Source organism: Chrysemys picta, chromosome 2 (genome assembly GCF_011386835.1).
Source record: "Chrysemys picta bellii isolate R12L10 chromosome 2, ASM1138683v2, whole genome shotgun sequence".
Taxonomy (NCBI): domain Eukaryota; kingdom Metazoa; phylum Chordata; order Testudines; family Emydidae; genus Chrysemys; species Chrysemys picta.
In genome coordinates this window covers 131,692,124-131,714,404 of record NC_088792.1, presented here as the reverse complement: position 1 = coordinate 131,714,404, position 22,281 = coordinate 131,692,124, and the positions used below count along the sequence as shown (strand labels likewise).

Sequence of the window (22,281 nt, the reverse complement as noted above, 5' to 3'; positions counted from 1 at the left end):
TTATTTGCCTGATATCTGTGAAACCCAGGACAGTATCAATAGAACAGGTACTTTTGAAGAGCATGACATTGACAATATTTATAGAGTAGACTTGGGGAAAATTATCTTTACCATGATGCAGTATGACTTTCAAACTCCTGAGAATCTAAAATGATGAATGTGATTGTTTGAAGTCTTAAGTCAAATCTGAAGCTTTGTGGGTCAAATTAAAACCCTTATTTCTCATCCACTAAAAATATATATTTCCAATGATATATGACATGACTTTCAATTTCTAGTAGTCTGACAGGATGTTTAATCATTATATGGAGAACTGCATTTAAAATTTTCCCGAAGGGCTGCATGTAATTTGCATATAAATTTACCTAATTTTCAAAATTAAAAGTCAGTCTTCCTTAAAAGAGGAGCAGAAATTTCTTGTTGGCTGTTTTCAGTATATATGAAAACACACACTTAATTGGTTTTGCCATCCCTGAGTAATTATAAGGAAAGCTGAGAACATATATGTACTTTATAGAATAGGAAAATATTGTGCCCTGAAGTTGTTATTAAAAACAAACAGTCAATCAATCAATCAATCAAATATCAGGTGATTCACCAAGCCATTAGGGAAGTGAGAACATTTGGGCTCTTGCCTCTTTGAATCATTAGTCTCTGTGTCCTGCATCTCCTTATCAAAAGTTTAGTGAATTGGAATTTGGCCTCAGTCTGCCGTATTAGACTCCAGAGATTACACATTGTGTACTGCCAATCTAGAAGTTGCAGTCTAATACTGAAGTTCATTGATCTAAGGCAGTGGTTTTCAACTTTTTTTCATTTGCAGACCCCTAAAAAAATTTGAATGGAGGTGTGGACCCCTTTGGAAATCTTAGACATAGGGCTGGTCCACACTGGGGCGTGGGATCGATCTTGGAAACGCAACTTCAGCTACAAGAATAGCGTAGCTGAAGTCGACGTTTGCTAGATTGAACTAAGTTTACTTACTGCGGGTCCATGCAGCGCAGGCAAGCTCCCCCGTCAACAGCGTTTTCTCCTCTCGGCGAGCAGGAGTTCCACAGCCGACAGGGGAGCGCTTCTGGGATCGATTTATCGCATCCAGATGAGACGCGATAAATCGATCCCAGAAGATCAATCTCTACTCGCCGAATCGGGCGGGTAATGTGGACCTACCCATAGTCTGCGGACCCCTAGGGATCTAAGGGAAATTACCTTCCTAATGATATAAGGTAGCACCTTCAACTGCTAATAGTCTAGATGGGGTTCATGTTCAACTGTTCAAACATTCAGAGTTAGCACATCATTTTTGCTGAGTTATTTGTGACTGAAGGGATGATCAGCAGTGTATTAGACATGTTCTATATATATAATATTTTATTTCTTATGTTTTATTTATATGTTGGATGGCTTTTTTCCTTCTAATGTTCATTTTGAAAATGTGCCTGATTATACTTTCATTGAAGGCAATGGGAGGTATTGGGTTGTATTTCAGAGGTATTGGGTTGGTATAAATATGGGAAGAATTTGGCCCCTAGTAGATAAAAAAATACACAGATAGAGGCTTCCATTGTAATAGAGTTAAATAGTGACTGTGGCAGAACCATTGACCTAGAATTCTGTGCATCAGTAGCAGGGCCGGCTCCAGGCACCAGCTTACCAAGCAGGTGCTTGGGGCGGCCACTTCGGAGAGGGGCAGCACGTCCAGCTGTTCGGTGGCAATTCGGCCGACGGTCCCTCACTCCTGCTTGGAGCGAAGGACCTCCCGCCGAATTGCTGCCGCAGATCGCGATCGCAATTGCAATCGCGGCTTTTTGTTTGTTTGTTTGTTTGGCTGGTTGGGGCGGCCAAAACCCTGGAGCCGGCCCTGATCAATAGATATTCAAAGCTGGAACTCAAACAAACATCTCAATATACCTTCCATTGTTCTATGCAGTGTTGTTGTAGCTGTGTTGGTCCCAGTATATTAGGTGGGTGAGGTAAAATCTTTTATTGGACCAACTTCTGTTGGTGAGAGAAACAAACTTTTAAGCTTACACAGAGCTCTTCATCAGGTCTGGGAAACAACAAGTTAAAGCTTGTGTAAGAGCTGTGTAAGCTCAAAAGCTTGTCTCTCTCACCAACAGAAATTGGTCCAATAAATATATTACCTCACCCACCTTGCATCAATATATAATGTATGTAACGGGATTGTTGTCCCCTTACTAAAACTCAGTGGTGGTGGTGGTGGTGCCGGGGGGAGGGTTTGGTTGGCTAGCTCCCAGTACTAAAAGAAAGGGGAAGAGTCAATGGGAAATCAGGACCCTGAGACTGACAGTCCTCAGGGGCAATGGGGAGAGACCAGTGCTCCAGGTCAGCCTGATTGACATGGCAGGCAGACTAATCAGGGAGTCAGGAGGCCAGACTGGGTCCTGTCCTACATGTGAGCTGGAATTGCCTGGGTCAGACAGAGTGGGGCTGAGCTAAGGAGAGAGCAGGGGCCCAAGCTGAGCTGGGAGCAGTTACAGAAGCAGCCCACAGAGCAGACCTGTGCTGGGAGAGATGCAGCAACCAAAGCCAGAGGGGCCAGAGAAGCAGCCCAGGGAGCTGGAGGCAGAGCAGCAGCAGTGCTGAGGCAGAGTGGAGGTGGAGCTGTGGCTGGAGCAGTCCAGAGCTGGGTGCGGTGAGCAGTTGGGGAGAGCGAGGGGGACCCTGAGCAGCGGGCCCAGCACAGGGAGACGCCCCCAGCCAAGACGCCTGGCCGGCCAGACTTGGAGGGGAATTGTAACCCCAATGGGGCAGGGTTGATGCTGGGAAGAAGGGTCCTGACACCTAGAGCCTAAGAGCGTGCGGCCACCACCAGAGCAAGTGTCCGACCCGCAGCATCCCTGCAGCACAGCCGGGGCCTGAGAAAGAGGCCTGGGATTTGTGAGGAACAGACTGAACTTCCCTTACATTCCAGAGATGCTGGTTGTGATGTCCCTCTGCTCTGTGGCATGGGGAGAGTGGCAAGGGAGCCCTTGAGGTCAGGCAGACCTCTGGTAAAAAGGAAGTGGGAGTGAGGACTCAGATCCTTTCGCTAGCCCATTTCACCAGGGTAGAGTATGAGCCAGGAAAGTTCCCCACAATAGCGGGACCATTCCCCCGCTTACACGTAGGTTATGTTGTGTACATGATATACAAAGATATATCTAATTTTCCTAGTTATTAATTTTTTCCCCACAGAGATCAGAATCATACCATAAATGGGCTAATTATACCTACTGCCAACAAACAACACATATTATCCAAGATAAAGCATAAAATAGCTGGCATGCCTATTGACACACCTTACCTCAGCCCCACTGAGATGGATAGAAGAGAAATGTGCTTAAGTTGTCAAATAAAGTATAGCAGGGTTTTGAGATACAATCATCATCCTTTTCTTTGTTGAAAGATATTGAAAAGTGTCTGCTCACTCCAGAGAAGGTGCCTTTTTCCCAATGAGCATCAGTGACCTGTGAATAGGAGTGTGTTTAATTCATTGGTGAGTAGAAATGGGAAAGAAAGAGCTCAGCAGGAGCTGGGACTAGGAGGGGAAGAGGGAAGGCAAATGTAAGGAGAAAAAATGAGTAGTCCAAAGACAATAAAGTAAAATAAAACAGACTTGCAAATGTCATTTTTCTTTCTTCTGTTCTCTTTTTCACACAGGTTAGTATTTGTGTTCATAAAACTGTTTTTGGTGTAGTTATTATTTATGGAAATGTTTGTTTAATGAAGTGAAGCTTAAAATTAAGTCAAAAATCCCACTGAAACAGATACCTTAGTTTTAGAAAAATCACTCAGAAACCTAATCTCTCTGGATCATAGTTTAGGAATATGAAATCCTAAAATGTCAGAGTAGAGAGTCTGTAGGTGCACCTAATTAGGACCATAAAGAAAGAGGTGCTGCAAAGATTGCCCCAAACATGTTCTCTTAATAAAAATTCTCTAAGTTGTATCTATTCTTTTAGGGTTAATGAAACTGGCGCCTTGGCAGCAGGGGTGATATAGTGAATGAAAAGTGCAAGATCATAGCCAATAATTCTACCTCGTCTTGTTGCCTTTGAAGAAGATACTAACTTATCACAACTATCACAGGAATTAACTGTAGAAGTTATCTTTAGGCCATTATCCAGTATTATGAGGGTGGTATTTTATCATTTTTAGTCTAAATTAATTTAATGTTATTAGAAAATAACTTTTATATTCTAAAGTATATTTTAATTTGCATTTGGTGAGATTAGTGAATTTATGGTACTGGTGCCACCCAGAGATTTCTGTTAATATTGAAAATTCAGTAGTTTTAAACAGTGATTGAGAAAAATAACTGCTATTTTTCTAAAACTGAAGAAAACTGTGTTGCAAATGTATCTTTATTTAACTTTAGTAATATGGTCACTTTGAAGTTACTCATATACAGTGACAGATAGGACAACATAACATGAGAAGCCATGGGATGACACATGATCATTTTAAAATTTTACCATCCTGTGACCGAATGCACCCCCATATTCACACCCTACTCGCTACTGTAATAATCTTTGTACAAAATGTGCCTCGTGCAGTATCATTTGAAAACTAATAACTCACTGGTCAATAATATCATGGTGAAATGTATGTAGCAACATTAGTAAAATTATGAACAAGTTGAGAGAGGACTTTAGCATATTTGTTTTGCTACAGGCTTTTTAGCACTGGCAAACTTCTTGTTTTCCAATTAAAAAAAAAAATCATCCTTTGGTTCACTACAAACAAGAGAGTACAGTACTTACGTAGCTTTTGTGTTAAAAAACTTAAACTCATTTAAAGTGTGTACATTTATTAAGATGGTGAAAAAGGAAAATGTATGTTCTGTATTAGGAAAGAAATATAAGTCAAGTAAATTACAAGTCAGGAACTCCTCAGTTCATGCCAAAAAATGGCTCCTGCTAGTGCCACTCGACTAGCACTTGTCTGCTCTGTGTCTTTCCCAAGGGGGATTGGGCCCTATTATGCTGAATGCTGCTCGAACACACAAAAAGCCCCTGTCCTGGAGAGCTTACCGTATAAGGTCCCAATCTTACAAACATTTATCCATATGCTTAACTTTAAACATGCAAGTAATACCATTGAAGTCAATTGTGCATAAATGTTTTAGGATCAGGGCCTAAAAACACAAACAAAATGAGGGATTGGGTATGAACAAGATAATGACTGGCACAGTTTTGCTAGTTACATGTTTTGCTGGGTTTTGCTTCATTGCTTTAAGTTGGAGTAGAGATAGAGCGAGGGAAATGGCAGGAATCCAGGAATTAGTAAAAGTAAGTGAGTAGGAAAAGGAAGGGACAGTCATAGTTTGTCAGCTGTCTCACTATGATCAGCAGGCAGCATACTTCACTTACAGAGCAGCAGACAACATCATTGAATTACATACACCTCTACCCCGATATAACGCGATCCGATATAACACGAATTCAGATATAACGTGGTAAAGCAGTGCTCCGGGGGGTCAGGGCTGCGTGCTCTGGCGGATCAAAGCAAGTACAATATAACGCGGTTTCACCTATAACGCGGTAAGATTTTTTGGCTCCAGAGGACAGCGTTATATCAGGGTAGAGGTGTATTTAAATATGTAACTGTTACAATATATAATTCTGTAACTATTATTTTGTAAAGTGTGTTATGTAACATTTGTATGACGACCATTAATAAAGTGAAGTTAATTATTAATTAAATTTATTACTTTTACATGGGGTTCTTATCCAAAATAAATGTATTGGTAGACACTGACAGTAACCTTATGCACCTCTGACTCTAAGGAACTACATTCTCAAATCTTTTATCCCTCACAGAATTCAAACATCTTGTATCACTTTAAGAAAGTTACCATGCATTGTAGTAATGTACATTGCATAGTACCAAACCCTTGTAAATTCTTACTATTTAGATGTTAATAAGGTGCAATTCTGGAGTAACTCCATTGACGTAGTTACTCAGATGATGGGTTTATTTGGGATTTCTACCGTGTAACTAAGAACAGAATTTCAACCATAGTTTAAAGAATTGTATTGGCATATTTCAGTGGGGCTTTTGTTTGATTATCTGTTATTAGTTCTCCTTTACAGAAGTGTTGTAAAAGTTATAACTAGCCCCCTTGGGGGTATACCTACTCCTGTGAGAGACATTGCATGATCAGTATTTAAAATTGTTCCCTAGAAGTTAAAACATTTTTTGTTGCAGCCTGTTCCTCTTCCCTTTCCCCCCCAGATGAAGTAATGTTGAATGGTACAGGAGCAGAAGAAGTTTGTTTTGGGGGAGCAGAGAAAAGAAGGGTTCAAAGGGAGCTCTCAACAGCCCTCATGCTGATCTTGCTTTAACCTTCCAGCCCATGCTTTCTCTTCCCTGCCCTACTATGGTAAAAAAGAGAAGGCAAACCCTATGAATGATCCCAATTGTCTACTGTGCCTTATTTATTTATCTTCACAATACCCATATGAGGTAAGAAAGTATTTATTATTAGCCTCATTTTACAGCTGGAAACCAGGGCACAGAGATACTATATGTCTACTCTGCAAGTGATGGTGAGTTTGTGGCACAAGTAGCAACTCATCCAGCTAGCAGGGGTAACAATAGTACAGATGTGATGGCATGGGGTAGCAACCCAAGCAAGTATCAGGGCTCCCTGGCAGGCTTGTACTTGGTTGAGTAGCCTGTGCTGAAACCCGTGGAACCATATCTACCCTACTGTTGTATACCTGCCTGTGCTACAATCACACCGTCACTTGTAGTGAAGACATACCCTAGTAATCTTGCCCAGGGTCACGCAGAAAGTCTGTGGCTGAGCAGGGAGCTGAACTCAGGGCTCCTAAGTCCCAGGCTAGTGGCATAATCATCAGGCTAACCTTCTTCTCTGACTAGTGTGTTTCTGTTGCCAAGATGCCCTGTTGACCTGCCTCTGTACGATGCCTGCTTTTGAGTACCACAGGGGAAGTCACTGCAGCCATAATCTATTTGGTTAGTTAGGTTCAGAGAAACCTCAGGGAAAGTAGTCTGAGTGCTGGACTTAGCTTTGTACAGGACTCAAAGACCCTGATCTTCACCAGAGGATCATTATGTTACATTATATGTTTATCATAATTACTCAGCTTGTTGTGTTTCCATTTTGTTTGGATTCCTGTGATTGTTTAAAATTGTTTCATTTCATCTGATGCATCTTCCAGCCACCAGCATTGGCCAACACTGGGCCCAAAGACAAGGAGAGTGCTCAGAACTGTGAGATATGCTTACATGTTCTATTAAGACCGGTAGGGTCATATCCTTGGACTATCAAGACCTTGGGGACTGGCTAGCTGGGGAGTTGGAGGTGTTGATTGGTAAACTAAGGTTTTTGCTATTTGATTTTTTTAACTTTTTTCTCCATTATTCCTTCCCCCCCCCCAAATATATCCCTCTTAATGCCTTTCACCAGAAGTTCTCAACATTTGTATTCAGGCTGCTTCCTTGACTTCTTAGAACACTGTGTTTCTATATTGTTTTTATGACATTAAAAAACATTATTAACATTGCAAAGTCAAGCACTCAAAAGTTAGGAAGTGAAAGATTTAAGGTTGCCTGTACAACCTTAATTTGTCTCCTTGTGCATATGTATTATGATACAGTGTTTAATTACATGGTCACATAGTATTTTTCACAGGACTCGTGCCGGATTCAGTGCACAGGAAGTATGGTGGTCTCTGAATGAGCTGCTACTCAATTTTTCAAGTGTTCTTGTTGTAAAATGTGTGGCTCCAGGTCTTATTTACTGTACACTATTCAAATCTTGCTCTGAAGACAGAGTTACTCATTTCTCCATACGTTTTCTATGATGCTGATCACTCTCGTATTTGACTGAGTCACAAACATTAATTAATTTGTTTTCACAACACCCTTGCGAGATGAGGAGGTGATATTATTTCCGTTTTACAGATGGGGAAGCAAGGCACAGAGAGATTGTCAAAAGTTTCCATTTACTTTGGGTGCCCAATTTGAGACACTTAGGACCTGACTTTTCAGAGCAATTCATATCATAGAGCAGTTTATATGTTCAAAGCACAGCTCCCAGTGACTTCAGTTGCAGCTGTGAGTGCTCAGCACTTACGCAAATCAGGATCCCGGTGTCTTAGGTTGGATACCCAGAAAATAAGTGACACGCTTAATGACCACCTGTGAAAAATTTGGTTTAAGTGACTTGTCTAGCATCATGCAAAAACTCTACGGCAGAGGCAAGGACAGACTCCAGTACACCTGTATGATTTTCAATTAGTTTAACCATGAGACCCTCATAGACTCCTTTCTTTTCCTGCAATCTCTAGCCTTATTCACTACAGACCTTCTGACTTCTGCAACATATGAGACAGGGGTCCTGCAAAGAACAGTTCATTCATATACAACCCTGATTAATTCCTTCAGGACCATCCATCCAGTGAAATGAATGTTGAGTCTCAGGATCTTGGCTTCCTTTCTTAATTCTGGAGGGGGATTATGCTCTAGTGAGCACAGACCTTTCTGCCTCTCTGCCCCTACATGATCCATTCTGGCTCTGTCCCCTACAGCTTGTCCCTGTGTCAGTCCAGTCTTCTCCCCCTCCCTACTGGCTCCTCATCCCAGTCCCAGTCTCCATCCCCAAGGGCTCTTTGTTCCACTTCCAGTGTCCTTTCATAGTCGGTCATGGTCTCCCCCTTTGAGCTGCCAATCTGAGTCTCAGTCTTCCCTTCATTGCCCAGCCAGTTCCAGTCTTTCCTACCGGACTCTTGAGTCATCTTCCCATGCTGCAGCTCCTTGTCCCAGTCCAGCTATTATCTCCTCTGCATTGCAGTCAGGTGGTTTTCTTTTCCACACAGCCTGGGCAGCAGCAGCAGCAGGAACATTGAGAGCACGGAAGAAACCATCTCCTTGCCCTCAGTTCCTGAGTCTGGCACCAAGTTGCTCGTAACAACCAGGAGCAACATTGGAGGGAAAGTCCTGCTCAGCCCCTGCAGCCTTAGGTTGGAGCATGCTCAGTTCAGATGGAATTTATGATGAAATTAGCTGCCAAAATCTTACAAGTCTCTGCTGATCATGTGCAACTTGACTTTTTTTCAGAGGCTTATAAATGGCCAGATTTAAGCAGATTTTCATGGGGACACCCTGACACTAGGGAGCCCCCTTCCAGCCAGATATTAAGCTGTTGCTCCAAAGCATGGGGATACTAGAACTTCTCAAACAAAAGGTTGTATGATGGTTTTTAACAACACTTTTTCCCTAATCTTGTTTGCAGAAATGGCTGGACTGTTTTTGCTGAAATTTTCCCAAAAATACTCAGCCTGAGGCAGACACCCAGCATGGACAATTTCAGCCCAAACTGTTAAAGTTGGGCAATGTTATCAGCAAGTGAAAACAGAGGCTTACAATAGGAAGTGTCGGGAGCTTTAACAATAGGCTGTGCCATAATATAATAATTACCAGTTCCACCTACAATATTGTAACTGTTCCCATTGTGTACATATTCTCACAGCAGCTGGAGGCACCACTTTGACACCACTCATTGATTACCCCACATCCACCTGCCTTTAAACAGGCAGCGGAACAGACCATGCAAACCTACAAACCAAGGTCCTTCATGTATATTCAGCTAGCATTGCCTGGTGGCTACATACACAAAGTATTTTTAAAAAATGCTTCACTGAGCTCTGGATTGGAGGAAATCAGGGATTTTGTACTGATGCTATTTAAAAAAAGGGATCAGTTTTACAACATTAAATGTTTATAAATAACAATTGTGTGTGCCTAATGTGTGTGAATACTCATGCTGTGTGCTCAAATCATCCATGTCCACATGCATATATTTAATGTGGCACCCAACTAGTCATATGTGTGCTGAAATAGTTGATTTGCACCTGTACAGCACCCACTAGTTAGGCATACACAATTGCTTATATGTGCTTCATTTCAAAAATCTGGATCTACATGTGTACAGGCAGTTCTCGGCTTTATGATGTTCGACTTACAACGAACAGCACTTACGACACTTCTGAATTGACAACTTTATTCAACTTATGACAATTGGTTTCAACTTTACGATGCTCAGTCCTGCAATGGAGTGGATTGTGGTTCCGAGTTACAATGTTTCGACTTACGACACAATTTTCAGGAACCAATTGTGTCATAAGTCTGAGGACTGCCTGTAATGTGAGTGTGAATGGTGTGTTGATGTTTCTCAAATTGTGAAGTTTGCCCTTTGGCCTTCTGCCTCTGTATTTCACTGTTCTACATAATTCTTTTCTCTAAGAAAAAGTTTATGATAAAAATGATAAAAATGCAATGGCTGAATGTGATGTTTCTCTTCTCCCCCACTTTTTTGTGTGTGTGTGGTGAAAATGGTAAAAAATAAAATTATTTTTGCTTAATATGCTTAACTCAACAGGACTTTATTGTCGTTTTTAAAGTCTTCAGCTATTTGTGGTTTACTTGTACAGGACATAATTTTATTCACATTTGGTTATCCTCTAATGAATCATGGTAGCTGCACTGTGTTGTCTGCCTTGTTCTGTGCCTGGGGAAGAAAAGCACATCTGGCTTGTAAATTAGAACTAAACATTGATACCTCATTCAGCTGTTTATTGGGTGACTGCCCTCCATGTTATATAGGTCTATAGTGCAGATTATCTACACAGTGGTGAAAATCCCATATGGCCCCTTAAAGGATCACATTGGGAAGCCTCTACACCTCCACAGTACCTCTGATATGTAATATTTATTACCTGATACACTGTAACTATGTTTCCTGCAGTAACAAGTATATTCTCTTTTTATTCCTTTAGAAATTGCCCCCTGGTTACGTGTGTTCAGAGCAGAGAATGCTGTGGACTTCTCACAATTAACATTTGACCCAGGACAAAAAGAACTTATTGCTGGAGCAAGGTGGGAAATTTATGTGCTTTTGTTGATTATTCTTGCATGTAGTTAAGTGCTGGTGAGCCAAATTCTGCCTTCAGTTGTACCTATGCAACTCCATTTACAACAAGTCATGAAGACATACTGAACTGGATGTAACTAGAGTTTCATCTATTATAACTGAAAGACGATTTAAAGTGCTGGGTTGGTTCAGGGTGCATAAGAAGTTGCTCTGTATTCTCATTTTTAGGAGCCTTATCCTGTAGTCATTGCAAACTCAGAACTATTACACTGGTCTACAATTTTTGAGAAGTCGTCCGCTTCAGAGATAAAATGTGCTATTTATTATGTATTTTGATGTGCTGAATTCAAATATGGCAATTAAAACAACTGATTGGCTACTGTTTCTAAGATATTTAAGTTTTTACATTTTATGTCTATGTATATTGTGTAGATAGTAGAGTTTTAATCATAAATTGTAAACCTAGGTCTTTTCATGTGTTTATGGTTGCTTTACATGATAATATTTCACCTCTCCTGTTTATGTAACACTTTAAAAATCAGCAAAACGGTATATAAATAAAATTTATTATGAAACAAAAGGCAAAAAAACTATTATGTAAATAGTTTAGTCCTATTCAGTGTCTACTCGGCGCTTCTTGGCTTGTCTCTTGTATTCATTAAATGGAGCATCTCTTGTCACTGTCCAGCAATAGTCTGCAAGCATTGATGGGGTCCATTTGCCCTAATAGCGTTTCTCCATTGTTGCAATGTCCTGGTGAAATCGCTCGCCGTGCTCGTCGCTCACTGCTCCTCAGTTCGGTGGGAAAAAATCTAGATGAGAGTGCAAAAAATGTATCTTTAGTGACATGTTGCAACCAAGGCTTTTGTATGCCTTGAGGAGGTTTTCCACCAACAACCTGTAGTTGTCCGTCTTGTTGTTTCCGAGAAAATGTATTGCCACTAACTGGAAGGCTTTCCATGCCGTCTTTTCCTTGCGACGCAGTGCATGGTCAAATGCATCATCTCGAAGAAGTTCACGAATCTGAGGACCAACAAAGACACCTTCCTTTATCTTAGCTTCACTTAACCTTGGAAATTTTCCATGGAGGTATTTGAAAGCTGCTTGTGTTTTGTCAATGGCCTTGACAAAGTTCTTCATCAGACCCAGCTTGATGTGTAAGGGTGGTAACAAAATCTTCCTTGATTCAACAAGTGGTGAATGCTGAACACTTTTCCTCCCAGGCTCCAATGACTGTCGGAGTGGCCAATCTTTCTTGATGCAGTGGGAATCTCTTGCACGACTATCCCATTCGCAGAGAAAACAGCAGTACTTTGTGTATCCAGTCTGCAGACCAAGCAAGAGAGCAACAACCTTCAAATCGCCACAAAGCTGCCACTGATGTTGGTCATAGTTTATGCACCTCAAAAGTTGTTTCATGTTGTCATAGGTTTCCTTCATATGGACTGCATGACCAACTGGAATTGATGGCAAAACATTGCCATTATGCAGTAAAACAGCTTTAAGACTCGTCTTCGATGAATCAATGAACAGTCTCCACTCATCTGGATCATGAACGATGTTGAGGGCTGCCATCACACCATCGATGTTGTTGCAGGCTACAAGATCCCCTTCCATGAAGAAGAATGTGACAAGATCCTTTTGACGGTCACGGAACATGGAAACCCTAACATCACCTGCCAGGAGATTCCACTGCTGTAGTCTGGAGCCCAACAGCTCTGCCTTACTCTTGGATAGTTCCAAATCCCTGACAAGCACATTCAGTTCACCTTGTGTTATGAGGTGTTGTTCAGAGGAGGAGGATGGGAGAAAATGTGGGTCCTGTGACATTGATGGTTCAGGACCAGAAATTTCATCCTCTTCCTCATCTGACTCAAGTGAGAATGATTCTGGTGCATCAGGAACCGGCAGTCCTTCTCCGTGGGGTACTGGGCGTATAGCTGATGGAATGTTTGGATAATGCACAGTCCACTTTTTCTTCTTTGACACACCTTTCCCAACTGGAGGCACCATGCAGAAGTAACAATTGCTGGTATGATCTGTTGGCTCTCTCCAAATCATTGGCACTGCAAAAGGCATAGATTTCCTTTTCCTGTTCAACCACTGGCGAAGATTTGTTGCACAAGTGTTGCAGCATATGTGTGGAGCCCACCTCTTGTCCTGATCTCCAATTTTGCAGCCAAAATAAAGGTGATAGGCTTTCTTAACCATAGTGGTTATACTGCACTTTTGTCATGCAAAAGTCACTTCACCACAAACATAGCGGAAGTTATCTGCACTGTTCACACAAGTATGAGGCATCTCTGCTCACTTTGGCTAAACAGAAATGTGTTCCTTTGCAAAATCAAACACTGACCAATAAGAGAGCATGACACTGTATGATTTCTAGAGCTGATATAGGGCAATTTGTTCAGCAGAGTGATGTAAGCTTCGTTATGATTGCATCATCCATGACTTCTAGGAATAACATGATGCAATTCATATCATGTATGACGTAATACCAGCTTCAGATTGCGTCATTCATTGTTTTGCCTAAAAAGCAAGTACTGTCCAAACCCAGTCATAGATTTATTCATAGATCCAGTCAAAGATGTATTTTAATCATTTCTGATTTAAATTGAGATCCCTTCCCTTTATAGCTCACTTATCCTCCGCCATTCCCAAGTCAAGGGTCGTATATACTGACCGAATAGCATATCTTGAAAACTAGAGCCAATCAACAATTTTAAGCATCATTTTCGTTCTCAGTGACCCAGAATTAGTAAAGTTTGACTACATTTATTTCAGAAGCATTTTGGCTGTAGAACAGTGTTATTAATGTCAGTGAGAGATCAACACAGGATATGACCCTACAGTAGTAAGAGGTAAAGTTGCTTTAAGCCCATGTGGGAAGAGTTTAATTCAGGACACATTTTACAGCAACCCCAAATATGGTTTTACAGCACTTCTTTTTCCTCTTCAATGATCCTGTTCATGGTCCAATCTTGCTGCCTTTTTCTTGAATGGGATATATATAAAGGCAGTAGTTTTCAAACTGTGGTCCATAGTGAATTACTCTCGTATGCTCTGTAGAGCTTCTTCTGTCATAGTGGCGAAACATTTGTCGGTCCGCAGACACTGATTTGTCCTAGTAATTGTAGCCCAGTAGAATTCTTAGGCTTCCCAAGACTTTAAACAATTAAATTTAAATTTTAACAAAATATCTTTGATTATATCTATCTTTTTAGTTTACAAAGCACCAATGAACATAATATCTAGGTTCCATCTAACACCAGCAGCATGTTGCTGCTTCACATTTTTATTTGGAAGCTCAAGAAGTAGTCCACAAAATAAAGAAGCTTGAGAACTTCATTATGGCTCAAATTCTGCCATCATACCTGAAAACTTCCATTGGTGTTAGTGGAATGGTGTGTGTGGTTTGTTTCTGGCAAAATTTGGCCCAGGAGCTCAAACTGACTGTTAAATAGTTTTATGGCAGCTTTCAAAATCAGGAGAAGCCTGATGAAAAAAAATTTTTTTCAAGAGAAAATCCTTAGCATGGTCATTTTTAGAAATCTTATTTTAAAACTGTGGAGATTTTTGTTTAAAAACAAACAAAATAAAGTTTGAAGACTTTATTTTCTGCTTGGCTACTTTAAAATCAAGCTTCAATATCCCTCCTTAAAATCTCCTTTGCCATGATGTCTACAAAAGTTCACAATGGTTAGGTGTGCTGAGATCACCGCTGGTGATGCAAACTGATATTGTTTCATTTATTTCTTGTTCTCCCTCATCGACCTGTCTATCTATCCACCTGTTGTTTCTTGTCTTAGACTGTAACGTCTTTGGAGCAGGGACTGCCATTTTGTTCTGTGTTTGTTGCCTAATACAATGGGGTCCTGGCCCATGACTGGGGCTCCTAGGTGCTACTGCAATACAAATAAATAAATAATAGTACTATAAAAAGAAGTTGTATTATGTATCTGAGGGTAGAATGAAGAATGTTGCTAAACTAAATCAGGTTCTCAGTAGTTTGAATAGTTGAAAAAAACATTTTTGGACCATAATGATCACTTTTATCTCTAGAAAGACAAGGCAGATGAGGTAGTATGTTTTATTTTGCCAACGACTGTTGGTGGAAGGGACTAGCTTTGAAACTATACTGATCTCTTCTTCAAGTCTCGGGACGGTAACTAGGTTGTCTAACCTAAATACAAGTTGGGATAGATTGTTAATCATAAAGGGTTCACGTTTGCTGTCGGAGACTATTTAATATAAAGTGAGCAATTAAGGGTTAGCAGGCAGTGGGGTGTGTTACAAATTTGTAATGACCCATACAACCAGTCTGTCTCTTAAGTCCATTTTTTTTAGTGTCTAGCAGAACTATGAATTTAAGTTCTCATGCTTGTCTTTGAAGGTATTGTGCAGGCTTCCTTTGAGGATGAGGAGTGAGAGGTCAGACTCCAAAACAAACAGACACACGCAGCTGCAGCCAATCAACCACCTCACCCCTGTGTTTGCAACTAGTCACAGGGAAACCCCTCTGTCCACACACCTTACCTTCTGATTAAGGATATGATCCTGTCATGGAGGCCAAGGGTTTCCTTGACTTTCCAGGACCTCTGTGACTTCTTCTGGGGCGGGTCTGGAGCAGCACCTAGGATTGGATCAGCCTCCCTGGGGCTGGAGCAGTGGTGGTCTGCTTCTGCCACAAGCTGCAGAAGCCCTCAGTAGAGCAGCTGCAAGCCCCCATCAGCAGTCTGAATATTGTCCCCCTCTCCGAAGGTATTTTAAGTTTAAAGTCAGGGACATCTCATAGGCTTCTGGAATTTTTGTTTATTGCCCAAAACTGACTTTTACTAAAAATACCTGTGACAGAATCTTAACTTTATTTCTGATCAATCTGGCCATCTGGTCCATTGCCTTGGGTGGCAGCTTCCTATTGTTTCAGCTATTACTGCACAAAGAGGCATTTAATTGTTATTTCCATTCAGCCTGAAAGAAAGGTGCTTAGCACATCTATCAGCTTCAACGAGCTGTACAATTGTCTATAGATCAAAGAAAACTTAATGGCAGCCATTAACACTTTCCAGCAGACCAACACCCTCAGTCTCCTATCTGCCCATCATCCTGATGGAGTTTAAAATGTTGGCACTTTGAATGAAATATCCCAGATAGAAAGAAAATAAATAAATAAACATTGTATTAAAAATACAAGCTTAACTATTTACATATTTACTTAGTGTTTTTCTGTCAGGACATTTTTACATCAACCCATATCAATTTAACTCTGACCTAATCCTCCTTGGAGTTTTCTTCTCTCTGCTTTATTTCCTTTCAGCCAAATCAGGAGGGACCACTTCCAACAGCAGTGGTTCTCAAACTTTTGTACTGGTGACCCCTTTCACACAGCAAGCCTCTGAGTGTGACCGCCTCTTATAAATTAAAAACACTTTTAAAATATTTAATACAATTATAAATGCTGGAGGTGAAGAGAGTTTGGGGTGGAGGCTGACAGCTCGTGACCCCCCCCCCATGTAATAACCTCACAACCCTCTGAAGGGTCATGACCCCCAGTTTGAGAACCCCTGTACAACAGGCTCCTGATGAGTGTCTGTTGTTTCTATGGAGGTGTTAGCTGGGACAGAATTCACCTATTCCATTCTAACTGGGAATTCATGATTGTCTCAACTCTTTCATGTGACATATCTGAGGAACTGTCCCAGATTGAGGTGTCAATAGAGAAGGTTTTGGACAAATTCATAAATTAAAGAGTAATAAGTCATTAGGAACAGATGCAATTCACCCAAGAGTTCTGAAGGAACTCAGATATAAAATTGCAGATGTACTAACTGTGGTATGTAACCTATTTTTTCAAATCAGCCTCTGTACCTGATGATTGGAGGGTAGCTAATGAAACACTGATTCTTCTTCGAGTGCTTGCTCATATCGATTCCAATTAGGTGTGCGTGCGCCGCGTGCACGATCGTCGGAGAATTTTCTACCCTAGCAACACCGGCGGGTCGGCTGTGGAGCCCCCTAGAGTGGCGCCTTCATGGCGCTGGATATATACCCCAGCCGACCCGGCGCCCCCTCAGTTCCTTCTTACCGCCCCTGACGTCGTTGGAACTGTGGAGCGCGGCATAGCTGTTCTCCACTCTCCCTAGCTTATTCCGTTGTAGATAGTTGTAGTTATAGTTGTAGTTGTATATAGTTAGATAGTTGTTCAGTTAACTAGTAATAGTTGTTATATAGTTAAAGGGGATTAAGGGGGTTGTTCTTTCCCCCTTTTTCCCCCGGCGCATAGCCGGGCTCATGCCCAAGGCTCCCGGCTTTAAGCAGTGCGCGTCCTGCGCTAAGCCTATGCCCACAAGCGACCCGCACGACTCGTGTCTGAGGTGCCTGGGAGAGTCCCATGAAACAGATAAGTGCAAGATCTGTAAGGCCTTCAGACCGAGAACCAAAAAGGAGCGGGACTTTCGGCTTCGACAACTCCTCATGGAGGCGGCACTTAGCCCAGACGCTCCATCGGCGCGTCAAGCCCCAGCGCCAAGCGCCTCGGTGCGCAGCGCCCCAGCAGCACCGACTGCCCTGGCACCGCGAGTGGCGTCAGACAAGCCTCCGCGGCACCGGACCCCTTCGGCACCGCACCCACCGCAAGTGCCTCGGCGCCGTTCGTTATCGCCGGGACATAAGAAATCCCGTAAGGCGCAGGAGACTGTCGTCCTGAAGACGCCGGCCCCCCCGGCGCCGGGGGTAGAGCCGCGTCCACCGGCGGAGCACCAAAAGCAGGTGCCTCCGGCACCGTCGACTCCGGCTCCGAGGCCGTTGAGTCCGGTGCAGGCGGGATCACCACCACGACCAGCGGTGGTACCGTGCCTCCCGTCGACCCCAGAGACCTTTGCGACGGCGAGAGACTTGATTGCTCTCACGGAGCCGGCACCGCCTCAACCACCGGCACCGTTGGCACCGTTGGGCCCTCGTCCGGTGCAATCCAGGGGGAAACCTGCCTCGATGCGCCCACCATCTCAAGGGCTGGAACCACGGCACCGATCCAGGTCCCGAAGCAGGTCCCCACGCCGCTCGCAGTCCCGGCGCCGAATATCACCTCAGCACCGGTCGTACTCGCGGCTAAGATCATCGTCGCGGCACCGTTCTACGTCCCGGCACCGTTATGATCGTCGGTACCGTTCGACATCGAGACGTAGTTCCCGGCACCGTTACGAGCGACGCTCGACGTCGAGGGGCCGCTCTCGGCACCGGGCCTACTCGAGATCACCATCCAGGTCCAGGTCGGACTCTCGGCACCGACGCGGTCATCGGCACCGATCCCGATCTCGGCACCGCTCACCGGCACCGCATAGAGACAGAACGTCTCCAGACCGGCACCGTACGGCACCGTATCTCCCAGAGCTCATCTCGGCGCGGTCGGCACCGCCATGGCCTTCGAGATCGGTGTCTCGCTCCTCCGATGGGGCATCGAGATCGGCATACCCCCCTCAGGGGCAGGCCGAGGAACCGGACATGGGCCACTGGCAGGAGATAGCGGAGGATCCCGCTCAAGGTCCTTCGCACTGGTCCTTCTGGACCCTGTGGGCGTACCGCCAGTCACAAGGGGCTCCACCACCTTCAGCCTCTCGCTCGGGGCACTCTGAGAGAAGGGCCCCAGAGTCCACCATCTCTCGCCCTCCTCCAGGGGGCATGGAGGCTTCCGTGCCCGCACCACCTGACGTCCTGGACCCAGGGGCAGGTGATGCTCCGCTCCAGGGCTCAGTGGACCAGGACCCGCCCTTGGATCCCTTACCACCTGAGGCATCTTCCTCATCTTCCCCAGATGAGGCAGTGGCGGGCACGTCAAGCACAGGTCCACCCCCGATAGATCTTCGTGCACACCAGGACCTATTACGTAGGGTGGCGCGTAATATGGACCTACAAGCAGAGGAGATAGTGGAGGTGCAGGACCCCATTGTAAACATCCTCTCTGCGGATGCCCCATCCAGAGTGGCGTTACCCCTGATCCGTACGATCCAGGCTAACGCCAATACGATATGGCAAACTCCTGCCTCTATTCCACCCACTGCCAGAGGGGTGGAAAGAAAATACTTTGTCCCCTCAAAGGATTATGAGTACTTGTATACTCATCCCCAGCCGTGTTCACTGGTGGTGTCATCGGTGAATGCAAGGGAGCGCCACAGTCAACAGGCCGCAGCGCCCAAATCGAAGGAAGCTAAGCGCCTCGATTTGTTTGGCCGTAAGGTTTACTCAGCCGGAGGGTTACAACTCAGAGCGGCTAACCAGCAGGTGCTCCTGAGCCTCTATAACTTTAATTCCTGGAACTCTATGGGGAAGTTCAAGGAATTGGTCCCCCAAGACTCCAGGGAAGAGTTCGGGGCCTTGGTGGAGGAGGGTAAGAAGGTGGCTCGGACCTCCTTACAGGCCTCCTTGGACATAGCAGACTCGGCTGCGAGAACCCTGGCTTCAGGTATCGCTATGCGGAGGATCTCCTGGCTCCAGGTTTCGGGTTTGCCTCCGGAACTGCAGCAAACCCTGCAGGATTTGCCCTTTGAGGGACACGGATTGTTCTCAGATAAGACGGACTCTCGTCTGCAGAGCCTCAAGGACTCCAGAACAATCATGCGCTCCCTGGGGATGCATGTTGCGGGTCCCCAGCGCAGGCCATTTAGGCCCCAGCCTCAGCGATTCTACCCCCCCCCCCACCTCGTCAGAGACAGGACTCTGCCAGAAGGCGGGGGCGAGGTGGTAGGAGAAGGTGGACCGGCCCTCAACCCGGTCAGAACCAGGGGCCACCAAGGCCACCTTCAGGCCCCAGGCAGAATTTTTGAAGGTGCGGTCGAGGACGGCGCCCCAGTCATCCCCCAGGATCCAGCCCCCTCCTTTTGGGATCGCCTCTCCCATTTCTACCGTGCTTGGTCCCTTATAACCTCGGACCGTTGGGTCCTTCGCACGGTGGAGAGGGGATACGCTCTCCAGTTTTCTTCATCCCCTCCCTCTCACCCCCCCTCCCCATCCCTCTTCAGGGACCCTTCTCACGAGCAACTTCTTATACAGGAGGTTTCTACGCTCCTATCTATGGGGGCCATAGAGGAGGTTCCATTAGAGTTAAGGGGCAGGGGATTTTATTCCCGCTACTTCCTGATCCCCAAGTCCAAAGGGGGTCTGCGACCCATCTTAGACTTGTGCGGACTCAACAAATTCGTAGTAAAGTTGAAGTTCCGCATGGTCTCTTTGGGGGCCATTATCCCTTCCCTCGATCCTGGAGACTGGTTCGCCGCCCTCGACATGAAGGACGCATACTTCCATATAGCAATATACCCGCCGCACAGGCGCTTCCTACGCTTTGTGGTAAACAAGGTGCATTACCAATTTGCAGTCCTTCCCTTCGGCCTATCCGCGGCCCCAAGGGTGTTCACAAAATGTATGGCCGTCGTGGCGGCATACCTTCGTCGGCAAGGGATACAGGTGTTCCCGTACCTAGACGACTGGCTGGTACGCGGTCGCACCAAAGAGCAAGTTCGAGCTCACGTCCGCATAATAGTGCACACATTCAACGAGTTGGGCATCCTACTCAACAAGGAGAAATCCACTCTAGAGCCTACCCAGAGAATAGAATTTATCGGCGCAGTCCTAGACTCCGGACGTGCACAAGCTATCCTACCAGACAATCGCTTTCATACCATCACGAGCCTCATTCAAGGGCTCAGGGCCTTCCCAACTACCACGGTGAGGTCGTGCCTTACCCTGCTGGGTCACATGGCTTCTTGCACGTACGTAACCAGGCATGCCAGACTTCGGCTTTGCCCACTCCAGACCTGGGTGTCATCGGTATACCGCCCATATCGGGACAGCCTGAACATGGTGATCACGGTCCCGAGCTCGGTCCTGACCTCCCTCACCTGGTGGCTAGATCACAGTGTGGTCTGTGAGGGGATGCCGGTTCACGCCCCACAACCCTCTCTGCACCTAGTCACAGACGCATCATCTCTGGGTTGGGGTGCCCATCTCAACGAACACCATACCCAGGGCCTGTGGACTGCACCCCAGCTATCCCTGCACATCAATGTTCGGGAACTGATGGCGGTGCGTTTGGCGTGCCAAGCATTTCTCAATCTCCTACGTGGCCGCTGTGTGTTAGTTCTCATCGACAACACCACGGCCATGTTTTACATCAACAGGCAAGGAGGAGCACGTTCGTCGACTCTATGCCAAGAGGCGATTCGCCTTTGGGACTTCTGCATCGCCCACTCAATCCATCTCACGGCATCGTTCCTCCCTGGAGTCCAGAACACTTTAGCGGACCGACTCAGCAGGTCCTTCCAGACGCACGAGTGGTCTATCCGTCCGGACATCATCTATTCCGTTTTCCAGAGGTGGGGGTTTCCCCAGGTAGACCTGTTTGCATCTCGAGCCAACAGGAAGTGCCACGTGTTCTGCTCCCTACAAGGGCGAGCTCCGGGCTCTCTCTCGGATGCGTTTCTCCTCCCCTGGAAAGACCACCTGTTTTATGCCTTCCCTCCATTTCCTCTGGTCCACAAGGTGCTGCTCAAATTACGCAGAGACCAGGCACAAGTAATTCTGGTCGCTCCAGCGTGGCCGAGACAACACTGGTACACCACACTGTTAGAGCTCTCGGTTCAGACACCGATCCCGCTCCCATTGTGTCCAGATCTCATCTCTCAGGACCACGGCCGACTACGTCACCCCGACCTACAATCACTCCACCTCACAGCGTGGTTGCTCCATGGTTCACCCAGGCAGAGTAGCAATGCTCGCACTCTGTCCAACAGATTCTGCTGAGCAGTAGGAAGCCTTCAACACGGACCACGTACTTGGCCAAGTGGAAGCGGTTCTCCTGTTGGTGCGAACAACGAGCCACGCCCCCGTTACACGCACCTATTCCTCTCATATTGGAATATCTCCTCTCCCTAAAACAGCAGGGTTTGGCGATATCTTCAATTAGAGTTCACCTGGCCGCTATATCGGCTTTTCACCCAGGGGAACTCGCGTCCTCGGTATTCTCTAACCCGATGGTCGTTAGATTCCTCAAGGGCTTAGACCGGATGTACCCACAACAGCGTCAGCCCGTTCCGATGTGGGATCTCAACCTGGTTCTCTCTAAGCTCACAGGTCCTCCATTCGAGCCACTGGCCACCTGTTCACTTCTGTACCTATCCTGGAAGACAGCCTTCCTCGTAGCCATCACCTCAGCAAGGCGCGTTTCTGAACTCAGGGCGCTTACATCCGAGCCCCCTTACACAGTTTTCCATAAGGATAAGGTGCAGCTTCGCCCACATCCTGCCTTTCTTCCTAAGGTGGTCTCTCCATTTCACATGAATCAGGATATATTTCTCCCAGTCTTCCATCCTAAACCACATGCT

General features: G+C 45.2%; 1 protein-coding gene across 3 annotated transcripts in view; it reads left to right on the top strand.

Annotated features, from left to right (window-relative positions):
• Positions 1-22,281, top strand: part of SEMA5A (semaphorin 5A) — a 635,454-nt gene that overhangs the window by 192,400 nt on the left and 420,773 nt on the right. For all 3 annotated transcript variants that reach the window (XM_042859868.2, XM_042859867.2, XM_065584224.1), the window contains exon 3: positions 10,812-10,911. In XM_042859868.2, the coding sequence (XP_042715802.2) occupies positions 10,812-10,911 (100 nt within the window). The remainder of the gene's footprint in view (positions 1-10,811; positions 10,912-22,281) is intronic.